Source organism: Barbus barbus (assembly GCF_936440315.1).
Source record: "Barbus barbus genome assembly, chromosome: 11".
Lineage (NCBI taxonomy): Eukaryota > Metazoa > Chordata > Actinopteri > Cypriniformes > Cyprinidae > Barbus > Barbus barbus.
This window is the reverse complement of record NC_136739.1, coordinates 27,774,489-27,801,134: the sequence shown is the minus strand read 5'-3', so window position 1 is coordinate 27,801,134 and position 26,646 is coordinate 27,774,489. Positions and strand designations below refer to the sequence as shown.

The following is a 26,646-nucleotide window of genomic DNA, read 5'->3' as shown; positions in this document are numbered from 1 at the left end:
ATTAAGTTCTTTTTGTGGGATCTGTGGCATTACCACAGGAAATAATCGGTCCAAAACAGCAAAAACTGTGGTAACTGTAAGGGAAGTGCAATAAACACACTGGTTCAGTCAAATAAGATGGCGTAAGTCAAGTAAAGTGTGACCGAATTAATTACTGAACATGCTTGTGTAAAGTTACATGGAATTTTTCAACATCATCATGACCACATAATATCGGTCACTGGCAAGGTTACCATAGAGGAAGTGATTAGATAAAGCAACTTCCACCAAAAGGAACTGCATCAGCAATGCACAACAAACTCAGCCAACAAATGTAGACAATCTTACAGCTTAAATAATAAATAGGTTTAACATTAGAAATGTTCTTAGAAACACTATGGATCAATTTAATACATTCTTGCTGATTAAATGTACTCATTGCTTTAAAATTTGGGATGGACCACTTGTTCTGTGGAACAAATGGAAGACAGATGGATGTATGAATATATATTAATATATACATATAGAAGTACAGTTAAAAAATACTAAATTGTAGCAATATAAATCTAAACATAACCACAAATAAAAAAAATTAATTAAATAAATAACGCACAAATTCATCCACATGAGAAAAAAATCATAAATACATGGGTTTAACTGAATATTACAATGTAAATGTTCCTACAAATGAATATTTTAGTCATTCCTATTTAATTGTTTTATTATTTTATGAAGAATGCAAACACAGATCAATTTAAAGCTGATTAGATATTTTAGAGCTGAATTTAATAAGAAAAACATTTACTTCCAAGATATTATTCATATATCCATTTTTTTAAGACCTGCAAAGTAAAATTTTTAAATTAACGTAATCAGTGCCTGGAAATAATTATGAAATATTTCCAGGTTTTCCCAGATCATGTAAGGGTTTTAAATAAAACTGCAAGTATGTTACAGTATCTGCGATTACAAAAAAAAAAAAAAAAAAAACAGATTATGGTAATTGAGATCATGCCTCAAATTCAGTTGATAAAGCTTCACTTTTGAACCGAGAACATTCCTTTAAGGAAGAGGTCAAACGGCTTCTCTGCTGTGGGACTGGGCAGACCAACACACAGGAAACGCATTTGAGAGCAAGCTGGACCATCCCAAAGCCTGCAATCCAGATCCATTTGAGGTCCACACACACACACACACACAGCCCCTAAAAATCACATGAACAAGCTTGTCTCTCCATCTCCGCTTCCATTCCCACCCACCCACATGCGTATTCCACAGAGACGATGTCTGATTTATTTGAGCCTGGATGAAAGGCGCAGGCTCTTCTTGAATAATCAGCGCTTCAAAAGAACGGCATGCATTGTGGTTCATTTCTAAGTAATTCCAAAGTAAGCCATTTTTCATGCAGCATGTAAAAATGTTGCTTTTGTTCGGAAAACAAAGCATAAGCAAACTTTTGTAACAAACAATTGCCAGCATGAAACTTTTTGTTGTGTTGCATCTCAAACTGTGAGAGCATTAGCTGCTTTATGTTAACCGGCATCTACCAATTAAGCAGAGATAAGAGCTGTTAATTATGTCTGATTAGGATCAGAGGAAGCAAACACCATGTATTGACCCAGCTCAGATGACTGAGATCAGTTTACCTGCAGTCTAAACCAGTCCAGCCTCATCCCTCTGAAATCAAACACTTCCCCATCTTCAACTGCAACACACACCCAAACAAAGTTAGTTATTTTGTGATACGTCACAAACAACAAATGACATTAGAGATGTTATATCACACACACACACACAAAAAAGTACACCCGCCTTTATTATTTATTTAATTTGCATCCATAAAGTTCTGAAGTACTTTTCATTGTAAGGTACTGATTTGGCTAGATTATGCAAAATTTACCCAATGACCTTGATTATTTAATATATAACCCCCTTTTTTGATTTATGCAAAAATAGTGATTTTGTAATCCATGCCGTTACCATTAAATAATATGATATAACAGATTATACAACAAATCAATAAATCTCTAGAGCAGAGACATCAAATATGATTTCATGTTTTAAAGCACATTATGAATGTTTAAATAAGAGAGGTTCACTACCTTGTTTAACACTGAGAGAGGTCATCGTGTTCACGAAGGACGACATAATAATGGACTCATCCTCTGGGCAGACAGACAGGTTCTACAAGGGAGGAAGACATGATGATTTTACCATTCATTCATTCGTGTGTATTTTAAAATTAAAACACCATGACATGCAAGTAGGGATGTAACGATTACCGGTTTGACGATAAATCATGATAAAATTCCCCACGGTTAGTATTACCGTTTCATATTTTAATTATCATTAAAACCGTATTCGATTACCACGATTTGAACAACTCGCGATAAATAAATACTGTCCGGCATAAAGCAGAGTGTAACAGTCTCACGAGCGCACGGCAGCAGAGTTTCATTCTGAGTGAAAACAGGGCGGACAAGCTGGAAGGTTTTAAAAGAGTGCTGAGGGAATTATACAAGTGAATTAATTATATGAATGTACCTCTGAAGGATCTGACTGTCTTCTGAAACGATTCGATGGCATTTTGTTTTCATCTTAGCTCCATGTAATACCTAAAGTTAGTGTTCTTAAACACAATACTGCTTTGTTCGCGGACTTCACGTGAATCAGCTGTAATTCAGCTTTTCCGTATAAAGCGCCACCTGCTGTCAGAGAGTGGATTTACATTTACATTTACATTTACATTTATTCATTTAGCTGACGCTTTTATCCAAAGCGACTTACAATTGCTATATATGTCAGAGGTCGCACGCCTCTGGAGCAACTAGGGGGTTAAGTGTCTTGCTCAGGGACACATTGGTGTCTCACAGTGGATTCAAACCCGGGTCTCTCACACCAAAGGCATGTGTGTTATCCACTGCGCCATCACCACCATTTACAGACACTTATTTACATTCAGCCTGTGTGCAGTTTCTGTCTGGCCAAAAAACAGACTAAATTTGCATGCCCTGCTGTAAATTTTAACCGGTTGATGAAAAACAAGCTTATGTGGATTCTACACATTTAAACAATTCAGTTTACCTTTATATAAAACTTTTCAAAGCTTTATTTGAACATTTACATTATTTATTTGAACATGCTATCAAACTGGTGTCAGTCAAGTTGTCATTTAAAATCCAGACCTCATTGGTAATGTTATTGTTTTAGTGATTATGCAAACAAAAAGTCATTTTATTTGCTGTTTGTTGATTTTTAAGTATAAAATTTGGTGAAGTGATTTATGTATCGGCACTTTTTGAACATCTCCAGCACATTTTAACAATACCGTGATAATACTGATAACCGTGATAATTTTGGTCACTATAATCGTGATGACAAATTTTCATACCGTTACATCCCTACATGCAAGTCTAGCTCCTGATTGGGGTCTCAAAGCTGAATCACAATACTAGTTCTCCATCTAGTGGTGAAGTTTGTGTATTTCACCTCATGTTCTTCTAGACGCCCTACATGAGATCCTGTGAATGATTCATAATGTGACTAATGTTCATGTCTGAACCACCCAACTGCACATGACTGATCCTCATCTCATGAGAGCACTATAAATAACAACTGCTCTCATAAGGAAGTGTAACTGATCGGTGTCCTTTGTTGGAGTGCAGTAGGAAGGAAATGGATCCATAATGCGGACAGTCTCACCTGTACTAGCTCATTGAGCACCACGGCATCAAAGCCGGACAGGTACTGCACATAGTACCTCTGCATCACCGGGCCGTACTTCCGCACGTGTGCCCTCAACTCCTCCATGTAAAAGATCAGCTCTGCGATGTGCCTGAGAAAACAAGCAAGAATGAAGGAAAAAAACAGCCTTGGTTATACATGCATTTTTCCTATTAATTTCCCCACAATATGGCGTTATTTTACTGCCAAATGTCGAGAGCGCATTTTTGTAGCACGAAAGTAGATTAATATAATATAATATAATATGTGGATTTCATGTATATGATTCTTAAAGTTCATGTGGCCATACATGTATTGTGTACTTGGGTTGAAATAAATAAATAAATATAGACATATACATTTTCTGATTTACGACAGAACTAGGGACAAATGCACTATTCCCTAAATAGCCTACTTAAGATGTGGAGACCAAATATAACACTATTTTATAATTACTAATTACTAATTTATCATATTTGTGATAACATCACTACATTATATTCTATGGGTTTAATGCATTTGTGAAGTGACATTCAGCCAAGTATGGTGACCCATACTTGGAATTCGTGCTCTGCATTTAACCCATCCAACGTGCACACACACAGCAGTGAACACACACACACCGTGAACACACACCCGGAGCAGTGGGCAGCCATTTATGCTGCGGCGCCCGGGGAGCAGTTGGGGGTTCGGTGCCTTGCTCAAGGGCACCTCAGTCGTGGTATTGAGGGTGGAGAGAGCGCTGGACATTCACTCCCCCCACCTACAATTCCTGCCGGCCGGAGACTCGAACCCGCAACCTTCGGATTACAAGTCTGACTCTCTAACCATTAGGCCACGACTTCCCCCACGACTTCCCCCAGTGCAAATATGGTAATTTGCAGACAGTGTCATTACCATAACCGTATATTCACTGTTTTAGAGGAGAGTGCCATTGAATGTGTTGCTAATATGAAGTGAGTTTTCATGACACTAAAATCAGAACTGAAAACAAAAACTGGATTTAAAAAATAAATGGATAAATAAAAAAACTCCAAATAAATGTCCAAACAGCGATTCTATCAGAGCATTTAGTGTTATGATATCATCGTTTACAACTATTTTTGCATTTGATGTTGTTTGATAGGAATTGTTACTTACTATTGCCAACAACTGAGAATTTATTGCAATGATTTTAAATTCAGTTGAGATATCTGACATAATATGACATAAGATTGAGTTTTATATGAAGTCTTTAGAGCCATGGGCTGTTTTTAGATAAATCGAGGGGTTTGACCAACCATAGTTTGACAGAGGTTATTTATATGTATAAATCATCCAAGCACCTAATGTCTAGCCATTTCAAATATACATTTGATTAACATTGCTAAATATTATTAAACTGGAAAGAAATAAAAAAATCCTTCTTTAATTGTCAAAATATTTCACAGAAAATAACAAAACACAAACATAAAAGATATAAAGTAAAACAAAGTAGCCTACAATAACCAGTGTGTTAAAACAAAAATGCAACAATAAAAAAATAAAATAAAATAAAAAATCAAGGAAAGGCCCTAATGAAGAAATCTGTTTCAAGATATTTTTTAAAAGTGCATAATGAAAATGTTTAATTCAGGTGCGAAAAGAATTAATCTTCATAAAATATTTCATCCCAAGTACACAATACATGTATGGCCACATGAACTTTAAGAATCATATACTTTTGTTTGTTTGTAGTTTTATATATCATCCAAGCACCCAATACCTAGCCATTTCTAATATACATTTGATATGACTAAATATTATTAAATTGTAGAGAAATTCCAGAATCAGTTCCCTCTTCACGTAGGCCTAGTATTTTCATTGGGTCAGTCGTAGAAAAGTCTGATTGGTTGATAACTTTTGACGTTTAATCCAGGTGTGAAAAGAATTAATATCTAGGGCAAGAGCACAGAGAGATGTGCGAGTGCACAGGACAAAGTTTGAGCACGCACATGCACACTTGAGCGAGAGGAGAGACATGTTTTAAGTCTCTCCGGTTTTGTGCAAGAGCAAAGGAAATCCACGTGCGAGTGAGGAGATTCACGCTCGCGGATTATATTAATCTACTTTCGCGCTACAAAAACGCGCTCTCGACATTAAAACACAGTAAAATAACGCCATACACAAAGACTTGCAAAAGCACGCAAAAAAACAAAACAACTAGGATTGGTTCTAAGCCGTAAACCAAATCAACCTGCTTCCAAGATGAATCACAAGCTCCACAAAGCTTTTGAAAAATACAAAAGATGTTAATGAATTACTCATTCCATTATGACCAAAGATGGTGTCAGGGTGTAACATTACAAATGATATAAAATAAATAAATAAACAAATAATGTGTGGAATGATTTAATTAAACAAGTAGTGCTGTTATTGTTAAACAAAGCGAAAAAAAAAAAAAAAGACAAATGAAAAATGTTGCCTTGGCAAGTAAATAAAATAAGTTAAACTGAATAACTTAATTACTAAAAAAAAAAAAAAATAAATAAAAAAAAAAATTGGCAAAAGAACAAAAATATTAAAAAGTTCTAACATGAAAATGGAAAATATGTATATAAAAAGCACATTCAAAATATGAATATATACGGTTAACTGAACTATAGTAGTACTGTCAAGCGATTAATCGCATCCAAAATAAAAGTTTTTGTTCACATAATGTGTGTGTACTGTGTATATTTATTATGTATATATAAATACACACACAAATGCATGTATACATTTAAGAAAATATGTTACGTTTATATATTATATATATTTATACCGTATATATAATTTATATGAATATAAATATACGTAAATATTTTCAAAATATATGCTGTATGTGTGTCTTTATATGAAAAGTTAATTTGCAAAAACCGATAAACGCCACTTGAAAAAAAATGAGCTGAGTGTCGTGCATTATTCTCCACATATAACGCGATCTGAACCCTAAACACGTTTTGTCAAAAAAGCCAGCATTGTCCACTTTCAAGGCATTGTGAGTTCACGGTTTACTGCAGAAGCCGACAAGCGAAAGCAGCGCGTTACAATGGTGAGGGGAAAGCTCCGTGTATTGCGTGTAATCACATCCATAAATCTAAGATCACAACAATGTTTGTCAGGCATCTACATTGTCATCGGAGGAGATTACAAAGATTAAACGAGTGTTTTTTTAAAACTCTAAAACATGAAATGTGGCGTTATCTGCTTTTGCTATAAAACAAACTTTTAATATGTAAAAATTAACTTTAATTTAGTAAATTACCTGTATTTAAGTTATTATTACTTAATCAAAACAACCCAACTGCAGTTTGATTGAGATTACCTGGAATGCGCAATAAAAAAAATAAAAAAATAAAATGTTTTATTTGAGTTATCGGTTTTTGCAAATGAACTCTTCATATATACATAATAAATATACACAGTACACACACACACACACACATATATTATGCAAACAAAAACTTTTATTTTGTATGCGATTAATCGTGATTAATCATTTGACAGCACTAATATAAAGCTAAAAATATTTGTAAAATGTTTGTTAATTGAAATAAACCAGAAATAAAATAAAATATAAACATTAGAATAAAAACTTGGCAACAAACTAAAATGTTAGTTTGGTTTAAAAAAATGTGGAAAAAGAAAGTCAGTAAAATATATTAACAGTAAATAAATAATATATGCAATGCACTGTAACAATAAACAAATTGCAGTGACTCGCACATAAATAAAACTAAATTACTAAGTTTTTAGTTTTTGAAAAATACAAAAGTGTAACAGTCTCATTAAAGAATAGATAAAAATTAGGGCCGGGACTCGATTAAAAAAATTAATCTAATTAATTAGAGGCTTTGTAATTAATTAATCGAAATTAATCGCATTTTAATCGCATATAAATATTTGACCTGAGAACAGTGAGAAGTAAGTTTTTTTATATGGATTTTTAAATTTCCCATCCACAGGGCCAACCAAAGCGGTCTCATCAGCTTCTTTGTCCATGTTCACTGTGGTTTGTTTTTGGCTGTTTCTCAGTATGCGTTCTTCAGCGATCTTGCGTCCTTGTGTTCTCGTTCTATGTCATCATTAACCGTCGAAGTTCAGTTCCAATTCTCAAGAACGCAAGTACAGAGGATGCATGAAAGTGCCCGGATATGTTCTTGAAACTGAGGATGCATCGAGTGCAGACTTGAGAGAATCGAGCCGTTAGAAATCCCAGAAAACGCTGTGGGTGGCCGGTGTACGGAAGCCTGTAAGCTTTAAAGTCGCTCTCACAAATACGGCTCTTCAAGTTGAAAATAAACATTTATCGTTTTGTTTTGGTTAATTTTAATAAAGTTATAAGACCCGGAGAAAGTCTGCATTTTTATTGGCATATTAAAATTAATCTTAACAGTAAAACATATAACGCTGTAAAATAAAACAATACAATTATATGAAAGTAATATCTCTAATAGTATGAAATGTTTTAATAAGTTGACATTTTGTAATATTTATTGTTCATTGGCCGTTTCTTATGCTGAGACTATGCGGTCAGTTAAGCAGGAACGCAGTACATCTCAATTCTCATAAGTGTGCGTTCTGTGTTCTCGTGTCCTTCCGAGTTCGTTCTTCCAAGGAAGCTTGGCAAGACCGGTCTCCACGAGAACGCAAGTCCGTTCTTTGCGTTCTTGGAATTGAGAACACAGCCTTCTGAACGCTAGTAGGTGCTCCAGTATAATTGGTCCGCCGAAACTCATCCAGTGAGAAACGTTCCGCGGTGCAAAAATAAGTGCGATTAAAATGCGTTAAAAAAAATTTAATGCGTTATTTTTGTGTAATTAATTAATCTAAATTAACGCGTTAAAGTCCCGGCCCTAATAAAAATAAAATAAAAAATCAAGATTGAGTGTTGAGATGCAAGAACTGGATTTACTTGTCAATGAAGTCATCTGTGCTTTTCTTTTGGATGTTGTCGGCGTGTCTGAGCAGCCAAATGATCTCATCACGGGCAAAGGAGAGAGCCATGAACACAAACAGAGCCTTGGGACCCAGTAAGCCTGGCTGGTCTGCCAGCACTGTAGCGAGCTCTTTCAGGGCAGACCTCAAGAACTTGCGGCGTTCTCTGTGCATAGAGCCCCTGGATGAAATGATAAAAAAAAAATATATAGATCCAGCTGTTTTGGTTTGGTATCTTCAGAAATACCAAGTTACCACTTGCACCTTTATAAGAAATTATATATATATATATATATATATATATATATATATATATATATATATATATATATATATATATATATATATATATATATATATATATATCCTTTATAAGAAATTATATATATATATATATATATATATATATATATATATTTTTTTTTTTTTTTCCGAAGTACCACTTACGCATGTGACAGAGCAGATTCTTTGCATTCACGGATGTCATTGACACGTTTGTTGTAACTGTAGAAGACAGACATCATTATATGCTTTATATGAAAAGCATGAACCACATTTTGATAATTAAGACATTACATTTATGTTACACACAATATGTAAACTAATTATAGAAAACGTGAGAGTATGTTTGCCAGTAGAAATGGCTGACCCGCGAATGTTTACAAAGAGATCCTCGGCAGCTTTGTGAATGTGGAACACCTCGTCCCTGAACAGACAGAGACAGGAACTGCTCTGAAGAGCTAACTTCCACAGACTGAGTGCTGCAGGGTCACTGTTCAGAGCCGAGTGACACAAGATGAACCCGACTAGGACAGAGAACAGAGAGAGAGACTCTTACATACCACATACACTACTGTTACATACAAAGACACTTCCTGTCAATCAGTGATAGGTGTAAAAACTAGGCCCATGCAGAATCTGTGTCCACAGAATTGGAACAAAGAGTAGTTCACAAATATTGTTAAATATTTGTTTAATTTGATGATGTTCTTAATACATTTATTCCATTCTGCAGCTTCCTCAAAATGAGCACAGAAAATGTGGGGACAAAACAGATTCCATTTGGGCCAATTAAAAACTGAACCACATCCTGTAAATGCAATACTACTAAAACAAAAACAAAAAAAGTCACTTTCTTAAATCAATATTTAAACAATTATTACTTTCCTTAAATCTGAGGTATAACAACCACATAACAGCATTCACAAGAAATCTAACTTTGAGAGAAAATCACATTTTGATGAAAAATTATGATTTTTTTTTTTTATAAACATGCACAGAGGAATCATACACAGTATAATTTTATAAGACATTTTAAAACACACTTACAGACAATCCATTTCTCCATAGTGTCCAAGGATAGATATTCACAGGGCATCTGAAACACAAAGACCAGCAGAATACATCTGATCAAAAAAAAAAAAAAAAAAAAAAAACTTTCAAAAACGATGTTTTTAAAAATTAGTCATTGGCTTTATTTCATTTCCGTTATACTAGTTTTAGCACTTAAACTTATTTCTGTTATACACCAAGACACAATTTAAGTTTTCCATCCTCAGCTGTATTTCAATTACTGAAAATTATTTTTAATAGTTTTAATTAAATATTACAACACTGGCGTGTGTCCCTTATTTTTAAGCATTGTAAGATGCTGTTTAGGCCTCTTCATATAGCTTGATGATACTTAGTTTTGGCCAGAATCAAAGGCAAAACTGCTGATATTAGTGCACTATTTCACTATATAACATCCACTATGTGCTTAGAGCAACATGCTTCCATCAGACTACTGGAATCAAGAGTGCGCATTCATTTTGGCTTGTGTGCTTCATGTGAGGAACTAGTTTATATGGTGTGCATGAGAGGCCGTTCGTGGAGTTGTTATCCATGAAGAGAGTATCAAATCAATCTCTTGCCATGATTGTTAGCATGTTAGTATAACATTATGACTGTAGGTTTTTTACTGTTTACAAAAATAATTAAGGACTACAGCGAATCCTGACCGTGTCTGACTGAGCTGGATTGAGCATGGTACTGGGAGCACTAATCAAACTGAGCAGCTGAGCGTTCCTCCACTGATCTGCAGACAGATTCCGGCGTGGGTACACCATCTGCAGGGAGACCAGTGCATCTTGCAGCGACTGTCATAAACAGAAAGAGAAGTAGGCAGAAAATGGCAGATGTTAAAACATGTCCTCCATTTGAGATGGGAAGCAGAGTAATAGGATTTTAGGAAATAGCAGATTTTACTTTTCCATGAGGGACAAACTCCTCCATCATCTTTTTCAGTGGGTTCTCATAGTCCACAATCATCTGTCCAAGCCTGGGATATTCTCGATCACTGAACAAGAAACATCACTCAATACGTGACCTCAGACCTCAGCAGTTTGTGGCTCTACATAAGATGCTACTTTTATATGAATTACCTTGAACCGTGTGTCATTTCGTGGGCATAGTTGTAGAGGCCGATTATCGCTTTGCGCTCCTCAATTCGAGAAAGCAGCATCATCAGGGTAGTGTACGTCACCACCAAATCCAGGTAGTTCTTTGTGAGGTCAAAATTTACAGTCTGCATTGTGGAAAAAAGACACTTGGTAATACATCTGCCATGTCACTGAACAAAAAATTCAAAAGATATATAATGCTGATTGCCATTAATTAAACTCACAATGTCAAAGAAAACTTGACAAACGTCAATAGTGTTCAGAAGTTCACAAACGTGGTCCTGGAGGAACAGGAAAGCACAAACATTTCGGGTTTAATAGACCCTCAATGTGTCTTTTATTAAAAATAAAAAAAAAGATAAAAAATGTATAATTTTGTATTTTCTTTACTTAATAAACTCTATATTTAATATTAAATAGTTCCATATACTTACATTAAATTACAGGTTGAAATAAAATATAAATATTCGATGAAAAACTTAAATAGGAAACTAAGATTTCAGTTAAAGTACTACAATAACTAAAAATAAAAACAAATGACTAAATACAAATTAAAGCTAAAGCTAAATAACAAAAAAAAAGCACAGACATTTACTAAAATTAAAACTGAATGTATAAAAATTATAAGAATTCAAAATATGAATACTATAATTGTATATAAATAATACTAAAATACCATTGTCACATATACGAAGACAAATTATATATAGTATTATATATACAAGTATATAAATTAGAACTACATTCACGGTGTCTTATTCTTGAAACGACGGCAGAATTAATTTGCATAAATAGTTAATAAACCATCAAACTTAAACTGCATCTAATTCACTGCAACTGAGGTCAAGAGAGTGGGACTGCACTCATACCTTAAATTCCATAACGTCCACAAAGGTGAAGTAATATAGAGCTAAATTCTTCAGTATTTCTGACTTTTCTTTTTGTAGTTGTGCAAGCTGTTGCTGTAATACAAAAAAGTGCAAATTAAACACGGTCACATTAAAAAAAGTTACATAATAATTACATAATATCTGACCAGGAAACTTATCAGCAGGGCTCACATTAGATCATTTAAACTGAAAAAGCCACACAGATCTCAACCTGCTGGATTGTGTCTCAGAGCAAGGGTCAACAATAATGGATGTGAGAGAGTTTTGATGGGAACTGTTTCTTGCGCTTTTAGGACAGTTCTGCATTGTCACTTATGTTTACTGATGTACATCTATTTTAAGACTTGCAAAGGTTTTTGTGATGCACTGAACACTGCTCCTGTGAATTCAATTGATCCTATAATGATAAGAATCTGTTGAAATTAAGATAATGACTGCTGATAGTGTTGTAAAAAGAAAAACAATTGTAATAGCTGCTGCATATGCCATTGTTTTCTGGCACACTTGTGCTTATAAATATATACCTGTCATGAAGATACACTGAGCGTAATGAAAAAATACATAATGTATAAACACATATTAATGTATACCAGAAAATATGGGCATACAAAACTACTTCTTTCTGTGGCAGAAGCACAATCAGGGCAAGTACAATCCTCCTATACATCCTTATAGTTGATCCCGTTCAAAGACAGTGTTTCTCAGTTTTTATTTTTGACAGCGAAACTAGTGAATGAACCCTGCATCAAGTCCTGACACGCACAGGCCTTTACCCTTTGGTTGTCCTTATGGTATTTGCAACTCTAGAGCAAAAATGCATTACTGCTGCACCTGGGAAGGTATTCAAAATAACATATTCTGAGCTGATTTTAGACATGCACATCTATATTCTATGATGTCCTGCTAATATCATTGTATTTTAGTGATGTTTGGATAATGTTATAAATTAGTTCAAAGAGTTACAATTCAAATCTTAAAAATAAAAAAATAAAAAACTGCATGATTTGTACTCTTGTCATGATTTCAGCAGTCTCCTCCAGAGTGAAGAGTAGTGCAAATATGCTCTAGAATCAAGTTAGTGACCGAATCCTATTGGAATTTCCAGAAAACCAGGTTAGAGCTAATAAGAGTTGATGCACTTCAGATACCCATAAAGCTCAAGAGAAACTACGTTTAAGACAGAAGACACAAATTCCATCAAACCACACCATCCCCACCCTGCATACGTTTACTGGAAATATATTCACATCCTATCCTAATGAAGGATATAATCCGACTAGATTATAAGGTTAAATATAAAATGAGTCTGGTATTTAAATACTGTAAACCTATATGAGGTAGAGATGATAAAAACAGCAGAGAGGGAGATGCAACCATAATAAACCGAAAGACCTGGAATCGCTTAAGGGTTAATCTTAAAACAAACAAACACGTTCCAGTCACATTTCACTCCTAAATCAAAAAGATTAAAAAAAGATAGAATTATATTTTGCATAAAAAAAATGAAGCCAATTTTTAGGACTATGAAGTTGATATTTTCAATACAAGTAGTCACATTTTTGAGAAAATTATCATTAGAATGGAAATGAAAATTTAGCTTTTTAGTTTATTTAAATTTCTATATTCCCATTAATGTTACTTTTACAATTTAAATTTTTGTATGCTATTTTTACTAAAATAATAAACATCAAGAATTCAATTATTTTCTTATTGCATCAATTGAAGCCAGTAAAATAAACAATATCATTAACAACATAGCATTTTTTGACACAATATTATTGCATTATAGTCAAGAGAATTGGGAGAAAAATGTCACAAAACAAGATTAGAAGATGTGTGTATGTGTGCATTATACACATATATACACACACACATATACATACATATAAAATTTATTTTAGGGCTGTCAGTTTAACAGGTTAACTTAATTATGAAAAAATTATGTGCTTAAAATATTTTAACGCAGTTAATGCATTGGCCACGCCTCGAGACCTGAACATAATTTTCAATTTCATACAGTTGACTGTTGACAAATATGATGCAGGGCAACAACTCCATAAATGCAGTTATGCCCTGTAAGTCAAGATATTGGGGCAAAAAATGCACCTGTATGAGTTGTCTCATAGCCTATTTATATAATAAGCGACATTACATGAGCAGCGAGAGTACACGAGTGTTGCTTGTCATGATAGCACGAGTGCAAATGTGATTTAAACAACAGTTCAGTAAATAAGTAGTTAATGCAATTATATTTTAAATACAATATTTTCTGTTTTTGCTCAACTTTGTTAACGCAAGTATTACGTAAAGCCACAGCAGAACTACTGTGCGTCTGTGAGCAACATAACAGTGTTGTTTCTGAATGAATCCGTGTTTTGAACAAATCAGGTGAATCAAAGATTCAAAGGCCCATTCATAAAGCGAGCCGTTTACTTAATTCCTAAATGAATCAGCCGTTTAAAGACGTCTAGACAAAGACATTTACCGCCAACTGCTGGCAGATTAAGTTTCTTATTTAGAGTTTCATTTCAGTAAAGAATTAAATAATAATAATAATAATAATAATAAACATTAGGGATAGTTCACCCCAAAATAAAAATTCTGTCTTCATTTACTCACCCTCATGTCGTTTCAAACCTGTATGACTTACTTTCTTTTGTGGAAAATAAAAGAAGGTATTTTGAAGACTGTTGGTAACAAAGCTGATTTGGATACCAGTTACTTTAACTGCATGAACAAAATATACTCAGATGTTTCTCAAATGACCTTCTTTTACAGTATGTTCCATAGTTGTAGATTATGCATTTATTTCTAAAGCTACTATCTGTAATGTCTACTTGATACTTTTCCCATTTAACACAATAATAGCTTTAAATGATCTTTTGTGGGTATTTTCAAAGCCAAATTTAGTTTCCGATTGATTAATTAAATCACCACATTATGGAATTAATTAGATTCAAAATTTCAATCAACTGACAGCCCTAATATATATATACTATCAAATTTACACTTGGCATAGTTTGAAGATTAAAACGTTAAAAAATCTCCATCTCCGCTCTTTTCAGAGTAAAATGTGTCGGGGCAAAATTATGTGATGCTGTGCACAATGGGCTAAAACTCATTTTTAACTTGTTTTGAATAGAGTGGATAAATATATTGAGGAAAGCATGTAACCATGCAGTAAGACACTCAAAAGGAAGCTCAGAGCACATCCCAATCAGTAGTCAAACATAAGAGCAACTCCAAATAAACACAATTGACAGGCATTATATTTTAAGAGTTATTTCAAGGGCCCGTCTGAGATTCCTTTTGTCCATGTAGGTTACTGAAATACCAACATTTATATGTGAGTACAACTGAAATGTTAAACTACATATATATAAGAGCAGGAACAAAATAAAGCAAATGGGACTCCACACGGAATCCAAACTTACCAAAAGAATAATCCAGAAAATAGCCATGTTAAGCATGCAAAAAATGCAAAAAAAACAAGACAAAAAAAGGAAATATAAAACAACACTAAAAGGCAACTCAAACACAGTTAAACATGACACAGCTCCACATCATTGTGAGAAGCAGTTAAACATCTTTAACACAAAGTAGAAGGCAAAGCAGCATCTGAAATATACAACACTTCAAACGGACATGGTGGTTGGTTATTACAAAATAAAAAAAAATGAACACAAAACACACACTTGAGACATGGAATGAATATAAAAAATCATTTCATAGCACACATGAAAAAAATGTTTGGTTAATTTGTTATGAGACAATCCATTAAGTAAATTAAGGCAGATCCTGGATGTCATGATGCTGGTGTTTTCCCAAAATCACCTTTCCTTTGTGGCTTCTGAATGAAAATTCAGGCTAAATGTCATCTTTACCCGTTTTCCTTTAAAATGGACATTCCAGAGCTTGTGCTTGGATAGCATTCAGGGCGAACCTCCATTTACTTGACAGCCGAATGTTGTATCTGATCTGTCTTTACATATTGATTGATGTAGCATCAGAAGTTATGTAAACATGAAAATACATTTCTAAGCAATCAATTCACACGTATGTTTTTTGTAAATAAAATTTCACTTATGAACAAATGAGGAAAATAAGGAGTGTCCATCAACTGAATGTGCATCAAGACACACCAATCGGGTGCTTCCAATTTAGGAAACTTTTTAAGGACAACGAGAGTGGTCTAGTTTTAAAGAAAATCCTGCTGGAAATGTGCAGAATTGTGTCAGAATAGGTACTTTGGCACCAGGATCTTGTTAGTGGAAAAGGGGTATTCGAGACAAATAACCAAGGGGCAAATATACTTTTCCCAATAGTAGTGCAAGTCATTTGAGTTGTGCACAGAGATCAGAGATTGTAGTATCAGGAATGCCAAACCAAAACCAGTAGAGGTGTGAATCTATGACACGCCAACATTCCTAAAGCAACATGGGCTGAAAAGATATAATTTCCTTTCCTTATAACACCAATAAAGAAGTGCTGACTGCATCTTTTCTCTGGGTTATATGGACTGATCCAGACAAAAATTATTCCACATTAAGAATAAGTCATATTTGTGGTGTTGTGGTCAAGTTAAGTGTGGCCAAAGGTTCCTGGAAAGACAGACAGATCTGGGAAAGCCCCTCTCATGAGGACATCATCTCATGTTCTGACCTAATGAAGCCGATACTACATAAAACATTTGGGGAAAAAAAGCGGCTGCATGACAAAACATTGTGTTTTTACAATGACCTCAAACTAAACCTCAATATTCCACAACCATAAGCAGTGATGTTTGAATCACTCTCTGGTGGTTGAGGAATGAGCACCATGTTAACCCATGAACAGCATGGTAAACATGCTTCAAAGATGTTCAGGGTTGTGGCAATGGCAACAAAGTGCTACAGAAAGGTCTGGGCTTGGTGGGGTATGATGGTAATCAGATGGGAGACTAAAACTGCTGAAACACAAAACAGATTATTGAGCACTTGTTTCAATACTACAACAACCGTCACCCAACACCATATCCACTTAATATCAGCACATGAGACACACAAAGCTGTATATTTGCTAAAGATCTAGTCATTTAGAGCAGTGGTTCTCAATCAGGGGTCCTCATCAAACTTGCGAGGGTGGGGGGGGGAGTTTGAGATATATATATATATAAATAAATAAATGACTTACAATTAATATTAAAGCTGTAGTCCGTAACTTTTGTTGGTTAAAAATGATCCGAAATCAATATTTGAGAAAGCACATGACCATTCAGTGTTCAAAACTATCACCTTACTTTAGATTCACAACAGTTAGCTTATAATAATGTTTTCCAATTAGAGTGGTATGGGTAGGTTTTTGCGGGAAATTTGAGCATGGCACTGCGTCATTACGTCACGTCTGTAAACATAAAGAAGTTGTCCCGGCTAGTAGGCTATCGCACGTGAGGATCCTGCAGGTGGTGGATCATTTATAGCCTTTTCTCACAGCAGCTAGAATAATTAAATTTATCATTTTGATGGCGGATTGTAACCCAGAAAGGATTGTGTGTTTCTAAAACACATGTGAATGAAATTAAATTCCAGTTTTAAATGTGCTTCTGATTACAGATAGCCAATGTGGGATTACACAAGTTTTTGTATTTTAAATAGAACCAGTTTTTTGCTTTTTGGATTAAAAGAATTTCTTAATATGAAATTTGAATGGTATGACAATTAGATATTAGACTGTGCAAAAATTGAAATCTACATGCTAATACGATATTCATAGTCACGCAATGATGATGTTGTTAACATGAATAATTTGAGAACAAAGTATAACAATGATAATACTTTGCACAGTTAGATGTGATATGAGCTAACTGATCTTTAGATTAAATCACCATTGGTAGCACGATTTATTGTAATGCTTTTTCCTCAGTTGGTCAGAACAAACTTGGCAGACTTGTTACTTGTTCAGATGGCAATATACTGTGAAAATTCTGATTTGGGTCATATATTCCAAGATATAGGCTAGAATCTGTGATTGCGAAGTACAGTAAATATCCACACCGGTGCAGTTACTATGAATTTTGAATGCTATGATATAATAACAGAATGGATAGAGGAAAAACACCTTCCAACGAGTGCTGAAAAACTGGGATGATCCTTGGTAAACATGGTAATCAAAACCTCATTTACTGATGCACCACTGAAAGCAGGATACACGCAATACTTTCTTTCATCACATATTTTGACTGATAAAAGGTGCTGTAAGGTTTTAGAAAAATGAAATATCCACTTGCAGCACCTTTAATACACAAAACATTGAATGGAATTCTAATCTAATACATTCTACAGGCATCAACATCATAACATTCATTAAAACATACTTGATTCATAAAATGAAACTTACGTTGTTGTTGCGCGTCTCGATGGCCGGGAATTTCCTGACGATGAATTTCACAGCTGACTCCAGGTTTTTGTCAATCAGGTAAGAAGGCTTTGCCTTGGGATCTCCACAGGCCTACAACGAACAGGGAAACACATCACTGCTAAACGTGCAACAGCTTGAACAGGAACACCGTGAACATGTGCAACAGACTGATATTCCACTGATCATGAAACAAAGATTCGAACTGTTCGAGACAGATCAGAGAGGATGAACAGTGAGGTCAAGTGCAGGGATTTGATCACAGTTAGAAAATGCAGTGGAAGAAATAAAAAAAGAGCCAGAATGTTGAGACTGAAAATAGAGATTGAAAGAGAAAGTAGTACAGATAAAATGGAAAGTAGGAATGGGAATCAAAGGGAATTTAATTTAATAATGATTTTTAGAACCCTTTAGGAAGCACAAAATAATTGATTCAAATTATATTGTACTATATTCCAAATATACTATGTAAAAATAAATTATATTATATATAGATACATATTTTTGACTCATTTAGCCAAATACAATAAATTCAAAAGAGTAATTAGTTTGGAAATCAAACTACAACCAGTATGCATGATTCAAGAGGAAAACAACAAACACGTTGTTCATTTATTTAAATAGCATTATTTTGTTGAGCACAGTGTCACAAACACAAACGTATTTTAGTACATTGTACCAGTTTTGTTTTAAAAATGTTAACATTCTGGATTCCCAACCCTAATAGAAGGACAGATAACAAGGACAAAAACAAAAAGAGGAAAAGAGCGAGGACAGAATTGAAAATGCTCTTCAAACGGACAAGGTGCTGCGTGAGAAGTTGGAGAGCAGTTAGTGGAACACGGACAGCAGTGTATGATCAGAAACAGTCCTGGAGAGAGAGAGAGAGAGAGAGCAACAGAGAGATGGTGGGGTTGCTGGACAGTGCGTCTGATTGGCTGGCTGTTCTGTAAGAGGTGAGTGTCTTACAGAGTGAAGGAGCTGGAACGCGCCAGTGGACGTGCAGCTGAGGCAGGGCAGTGTGTATGGTCACATGACACGTTACATGATGCTTTACATGCACCTATGGCTAACGCAGCATCGAACCTCAAGACCATTCCAGTGTGCACGGCAACACACAGAGGCTCTGGGTGCTGTAAGACAACGTGTTTTTTACAAAGCCCATTAGGTCGTTCCCAAAAAAAAGACACCGCATGGCTAGCAAAGCCCTACACGCAGGCCCTGGCAATAATGCAAACCGGCAGTCAGCTCAGGGTAACAGAGCGAAACCCACTAACATTAAATTTACATTATCTAAATTACTTCTCTGCCCACTGATAATTTACCACAGCCAATCACAGCCGAATAAATAAATAAATCCACAGAGAATCTACACTACGTCTCAAAAACGGCTGGTTTTGTTCTTCCTTGTTCTTTATCGTAGTGACATCCAACTGGTGCTTTGCAGTTAAAAGCAAACTTGGTGAAAATAAAGAGGATGGTAAAAATAAAACAAACAAATAAGGGAAAAAAATGGAAAATAAAAGGAAAATAAGCCTCATGCATTAATAACATTACCCCAACAAATGTAAGCAAAGGTTTGTAGTTACATATATTTGGCTGGGCGATATTAGTGAATCGGCCTATTGTTTACTATATTTACTTATGTCATAGTGTGCAAACTTAAATGGAAAGTGGTAAATTACAGCAATAATTAACATTTTTGGAGCAAACATCTAAAAGTGATTTAATCATATTTTCATATCGTACATTATTATGCTTAATGAAATTTAGGCATTAAATGTACAGTATAAAATATAGATAAACTTTAATTGATTTGATGTTGACAAAAACTATTGATTTTTGATTTAGCTTAGAATTTTAACATGAAAAAAAGGAAAGATTTTACTAAAAATTTTATTTATCTCCTTTATATATTAAAACATACAAATAAATAAACTGTTTCAGAGCACATACATAAATAGACATGGTCAAAATGCAGCAAAAATATTGAGATATAATTGAGAAATTGTTTAAGCTATATCGCCCAGCTCTCAGCACTCAACATCTGTAAGACTGGCATAAGTTTAGGATCGCAAAACAACAATCAAAACGAAACCCACTTCGCTAAAGAAATGGAAATAAATCAGTTTAAAGAAAGATTAAACAGAAGAGTCTTGCAGGTGCTACAGTTTGGGAAGGGCCTTTTTTTGTGAGTTGCGTACAGAAAGATCATGGGACATGAAACTGGTAGGAGAGCGGGGGGAAGGGGGGGGACTGAGATTTTAGGAAGGTGAAAAGCTGTGCAAACCTTCCAAACTTGTCCTTGCTGGGGGAAGCATTGTAACAGAAAGAGAGAAAATTACACATAAACACAGGTTCCAACGTCTACCATGCATGTTCACTTCAAAACAAATGAGCTTTGGGAACTAATTGTAAGTCGTTCCGGTTAGTGTGTTGGTTCGGGTCCTAAGGAGGGACGCAAGGGGTCAGTTGGGTCACACAGTGCATTGAGAGGCAGTCGTTCCCAGAGCTAACATTGACACCATGCAGAATTCCCTCCTCCGGGAGCAGGAACACTGTGGGCGGAGTTCAGAGTTCACGTCCATGTTCAAGAAAAGACCAGGAAGTTGGTGATTAGTCAAAGAAACATAATCCATGCAAGTAAAAAGGAACCAAGGTCAACATGTTCACAAAATGACTGAAATCAGAACTTAAAGAATGACAAACAGAAACACACTGCAAGAATAGAGCGAGCAAACAAACAAAACAGACAAACAAACAAACAAACAAAAATGTCATTATTATCTGCTTTATCCAATGCATCAAAGCATCTCATGCACAGAATAGGACGGAAGGGCCAATTACAGTGAACCATCATTGATCTCAGACTGAATCTATTCTTGTCAACTTAGACTATGCGTGTCATTTTGAGCAGAAGTAATAGCAGGTAAGAGTGCTAGATGCTACATTAAGTAGTGCACTAAATGTACTTGTTCTTTTGAACTCAGTTTAACTGTTACTCTACGAGGTGTAGCTCTTGAAAGAATAATTCATTTTTTCTATGTTCTGGATTTCCTACAAAGAACAGTTTCTATGGTCTGTTACTCATTTTCCACCAAAATGATGTTGGCGACAAAACAGCCACATATAAGGCAATGCAACAGGGTTGTTTTGAGCTGCTTTGGTTGATTTGAGTTTGAGTCAGTTGATTTGAATTAGATAAGCCAGAATACACAAAAAGCAAGCTAACATTCTATCTTTCATTCCATTTAATCATACAATATTTTATTTTAGCGTGTACACAATCAGTACTGTTTTTGAAGAGTGGTGCATAAAAGTTCATAAGGGAACACTTCATGATGTACGAGGGGACCCGCAATGAATCAAACATCAAATAAAGCAAAATGACGGAAACAAAATAATAGTCAAGTAGTCATCAGATGCCATTTTCGCTTGGAAAAAATTTAAAAATGCTGATTTATAGGGATAGTTCACTCAAAAATGAGATTTCTGTCATCATTTATTCAACCTCCACTTATTCCAAACCTGTCTAACTGACTTTCTTCTGTTGAACACAAAAGAGGATATTTTGAAGAATGCTGACATTCAAAGTTTTTTTTTTTTTCCCAATACTGTGGAAGTCAATATAGTCAACTGTTAAGTTAACTTTCTTCAAAATATTTTATTTTATGTTTAACGACTAAAAGAAATTTATACAGGTTTGGAACAACTTGAGGATAAGTAAATGATGAAAGAATGTTCATTATTGGGTGAACTACAACCCATTTGATGAATGAGTCCATCATTGTACAGAAAACTCGTCTCAGAATGGTTCCAGGTTTGGGCACTGGCTTTGGCACCAGCATTCTTTTGGTGGAAAAGGGGTCTCTAAGGATTTCATGTTGAGGTAAACACACTGCGAGATAGGAACGCACTTCCTGAGGTTGTTTCCGTGGAAGGATTCTGCTGTCATTTCCCGTGGCACAGTTTTGCTAACAACCTATATGCTAAACCCAACAAATTCCAACAGCATTCAGCTAAAGTCGTGTTTAAAACAAAGACAGTGTAGACAGTTATCAGTCGCTTAAATTCCACAAGAAAGATGAGAGGTGATCAATAGATAGATGCCTGTTTAATGTACAAAAAAAACCTAATTCTTTTGGTTTAGATAGTAACCATAACAAAGCAAAAACAGCACGAATAAAAATGTGAGTGTCATGAATTCAGAATCAAAAGAACATCTAAAATTGTAACTCCCTGTCTGTATCCACCACAATGCAACGTAGATCTTACAGCACTCAATGCAATGCCTGCCAGTTGCTAGGCAACAGGACTACCAAAAGCATGTATTCCAATTTCTAGTCCTGTGGAAAAGCTATTTTTCAACTAAATTTGACAGAAAAAAAATACAATATGAAATAATGTCCAATAACACTGATCTGGTTCGGTCAGGTTTCCCACAGTGCTGTATTCTGAACGGATATGGTGCATGGGAGTACAGAAGAACGACAGAATATGACTAATATTGGGTTGACCCCCGATGACTTGTTTGAACGAGCGAGGTCAGACGTACACGAGTGACATCAGTGGGCATGGAGAGACAGGCAGCACTCCAGAGACCTTCTTGCGCTCTAAACGGGCATCACACACACTAATGAATTCACATCACATATCTAAGCGAGTTCACGGCCAGAGGGAGGAAAAAATGCTAACAGCGCTGGACCTCCACTAGCCCACTTTCTACTGTGATCTGGACTGCTTCCATTACTGCTAGCCTCAATGCAAAGCCTTTCTCAAAAACCTTAGAAAGTGGCTTTATTGGCAAAGGGAAAGAAACAAATATTTGAACACGCAGGCTAGAACTGACAGGCTTTCATTTGTGTGTGATGCTTGCATGATTCAAGATATTTCAAGCCCCTGACGGAATCAAATGAAAACATGTCCAGCTCTCATTTCAACAACATTCAGGGGATATAACAGATACAACACAAAAAGAATGTTACTTCATGACATTAAAGCACTTTCCAACCTAATTCACATTGGTGCAGTGTACAATGTGCATATTAATATGAGGGAAAATAAAATATTAATAATATCAATATAATAATTTTCCTTTTTTTCAGGTGTTTTATCTGTATTTGTTGAGTTTTAGGGTTAACATGAATGTCTGTAAAATTAAGGGATAATATCCCGGAAGAAAATTACGGTTATGTTTTTTTAAGGCCAGTTTACAATTTGGCCTTTTTCAGATGATCAGAATGAGTCTGTTTGATTATCAGACATGGCATTTGTCAAAATTTATTAACAGCATTTTAACAGATATTTTTTTCTGCAAATATTATGTAAAATAAGCACTTAAATTAATTTTAAGAATTTTATTTGCTGTCATTATATTTGTTTAATGTGGACAGTCACTTGATATCTAACCTATTTATGACACGGTCTCACAAAAAAAAATAGAATTTAAAAAATATCAAATAAAGCATTGAAACAAATGCTATCATTAAGTATACTTCAAACTAATTTTATTATTTATATACACAACACACACACACATATATATATATATATATATATATATATATATATATGTTGTATATATAAACAATTACCATAAAATACATTATAACTTTAAATTAGAAAAATATTTATTCTTGCATTATAATGAGAATTAGCAGGGAAAATGTGCTTAACTGCCATGAAAATAATGTCAATGCAAATCATTTTAGCAAAATATCTTTTGATTTTGTGGTGAAATATGACTCGGACATGCTGGTGTTTCTGTGATATAAATATGTGTAATATCCCATAATCTCATCGCATAATGCCTGATTCTTAAATCACAGATCGATGATTTCTAATTACAGCTCAGCAAAATAAAACAATTACTTTTACTAGGGATGCACCGAAATGAAAATTCTTGGCCGACGCCAAACAAAATGAAACACTGGGCTGAAGGCCGAATACCGAAAACAGTTTTTCGCATACCCCCCCTCCCCTCCCATGTAGGCCTATTTTGCCATTTTTTTCCACCAATGCATAAATGAAATAGCTAAAATGTGATTTTTACTGTTTTGTCCCGCTTTTCAAAAAAAATTATCTATTACAAAACAACTTAAAAATATTTACTTAACACTGAACATTTTTAAACATTCTATCAGACATTATACCAACAAAGCACAATTTAACTTAAAATTAATAAGTTAGTAAAATAATATTTTTGGGCCATTTTTATTCGAGACCCCCTTGTTGAATCAGCCAGGCATTTTTTACTGTAAAAATAAATGCAGCCTTGCTGAGCAGAAGAGACTTCTTATAAAACATTAGAAAGATCCCAATTTGAACACTATGTGTGAATGTTATAATAAATGTATTAATAGAGCTGTTGTAGGGTAATTATTATTAATTTTTTATTTTATTTTACAGAACAACAGTAAAATTACAATACTAACATTTATGAATATTAATGGAGTTTTTTTGGTGTTGCTATTTTCAGCCGAGTATTCGGTGCATCCCTAACTTTTAAGATTAAAAGCATCTTCTATATCAAAAGGAATTGATAAAATAGCAATACTGTCAAACCACTATCAGAGCCGCTTCAGAAACCTACAGATCTGACATCTGTCAGACGTGCTCTGGACTTCAGGTATAACAGCTGAAGGAGTGAAAGGGCTGTTTTCAACACATGCACTGACATAACAAACAGAAAGATTCAATTTATCCAGCACTGTCAGACCACTACCAACTACCCACAATTAGATCTTTGTAGAAACTCATGCTTTCAGAGCTGAGATGTCTGGATTGGATTATCCGCCTTTATAGATGGGTCTTTATAAGTGCTTTACACACAATGTTCACAGGCCTTCTCAATCATGGCTTTGTGCACTTACAGCCTTGAATATACAGTGCCAGTACATAGATGCATAGCTTGGTATCTTGCTTTATGATCGTAGGGGAGGTAAATCTAGGACATTAGCCATTCTCACCTCACCATTAAAATAATCATTACTAATATGCATTAGATCGACTCGTTTTGGCCGGAAATTCACTAACCCGTACTAAATCTAATTCAAAATGAGCATTCAAAATATACAGCGTAAACATTGATTTATGGCTGTGTCGCGCGCGCACACACACACGCGCGCGCGCACTCAATCAGGGCCTGGCCTGTGCCTGTGTGTGTATATATGTGTGCCTACTGCAGTCCTGTGAAACACACATGCATGAAGCACTTATTCTCACCTTCTTGATGTTGTAGATGCGCGTGAGCATCCCGATGCCGCGGTCGTTGAGGATCGTCAGTTTCTCCGCCAGCTTCTGCTGGCTCGGCTGCAGCGCGCCCCGAGACATGGCTCAAACGACCGTAAAACGAGCTAAATCACAACCCAACGGACTCCTCGTGTAGTGTTAAAGGGTAAGGTGCCAAATCGAGTTGGGTTTTAGTGTTAAAATTCGCCCATATTACGGGCTTGAGGCGCGTCGTCGGGGATGTGTTTTTTCTAGGTGTTGCCCTGACACCAGAACGAGGCTGCTTCCGGTAACGACGTCACTGCGTCACGTGACTGGAGCCCTCCGCAGGACCTCCTCGTGCTGCTGTTGAAAAGATGTGGCTCGTGAAGTTATTTTGTATCTATTCTGTTTTATTTGGTGAATTTTTATAGACATTAATGCAAATATAAATCGTTGCCTAATAACTTTTTTTCTATTTAAAGTCTCGTAGATTTTTTTATTTTTTTTTTTTAGATAAGAAATCAAGATTATTTATATGTTAAGAGTTGAATAACTTAATATTAGGACATAAAAGAAACAAGGCTTTTCAAAATCCATTAAACCAAATCGCTGTGGCGAAACCTGCTGATCAAAATGGTGTAAATGCAACGTGAACAGCCCAAACGTGCATTAGACACAAGTGTAATCTACTAAATACAATTTACATACCATTTAATATGATATAATGTGCAATGACATTTAGGCCAATATAATGTGCATTGATATTTAGGCAAATTAGAAACAACTCTAAAATTTATTTTAAGTTATTAAAACTGAACCTACATCATAAAGCATCATCAAAAGCTCCCTTTTATCAGGGGTCGCCCAACCGATTTGGCTACTTGCATTATAAAACTGACCAGAAAACAAGTTAAAATCAGAATAAGTTAATAATCCACTTCTTACCTCCGAGACTGTGTTATGATCTATGACCTTATTATTTTTATTGTGAGTATTAGGATTATTATTATTGCTGATCACTGTTGTTGCTCTATGATATTGTAATATTTACCATTATATAATCAGAGGAG

General features: G+C 35.0%; 1 protein-coding gene across 2 annotated transcripts in view; it reads right to left on the bottom strand.

Moving 5' to 3' along the window:
- The window catches only part of nckap1 (NCK-associated protein 1), a 47,175-nt gene extending 21,285 nt beyond the window's left edge, over positions 1-25,890 (bottom strand). Inside the window, exons 1-14 of one of the 2 annotated variants that reach the window (XM_079429151.1) lie at positions 25,589-25,890; positions 18,347-18,457; positions 11,951-12,043; positions 11,306-11,362; positions 11,064-11,206; positions 10,888-10,978; positions 10,641-10,778; positions 9,970-10,018; positions 9,290-9,446; positions 9,088-9,144; positions 8,618-8,821; positions 3,682-3,814; positions 2,082-2,163; positions 1,626-1,684 (exon numbers count right to left, since the gene is read on the bottom strand). In XM_079429151.1, the coding sequence (XP_079285277.1) occupies positions 1,626-1,684; positions 2,082-2,163; positions 3,682-3,814; positions 8,618-8,821; positions 9,088-9,144; positions 9,290-9,446; positions 9,970-10,018; positions 10,641-10,778; positions 10,888-10,978; positions 11,064-11,206; positions 11,306-11,362; positions 11,951-12,043; positions 18,347-18,457; positions 25,589-25,696 (1,482 nt within the window). In that variant the 5' untranslated portion in view covers positions 25,697-25,890. The remainder of the gene's footprint in view (positions 1-1,625; positions 1,685-2,081; positions 2,164-3,681; positions 3,815-8,617; positions 8,822-9,087; positions 9,145-9,289; positions 9,447-9,969; positions 10,019-10,640; positions 10,779-10,887; positions 10,979-11,063; positions 11,207-11,305; positions 11,363-11,950; positions 12,044-18,346; positions 18,458-25,588) is intronic. The other variant, XM_079429152.1, reaches the window with a different exon arrangement.
- Positions 25,891-26,646: the final 756 nt, after the last annotated feature.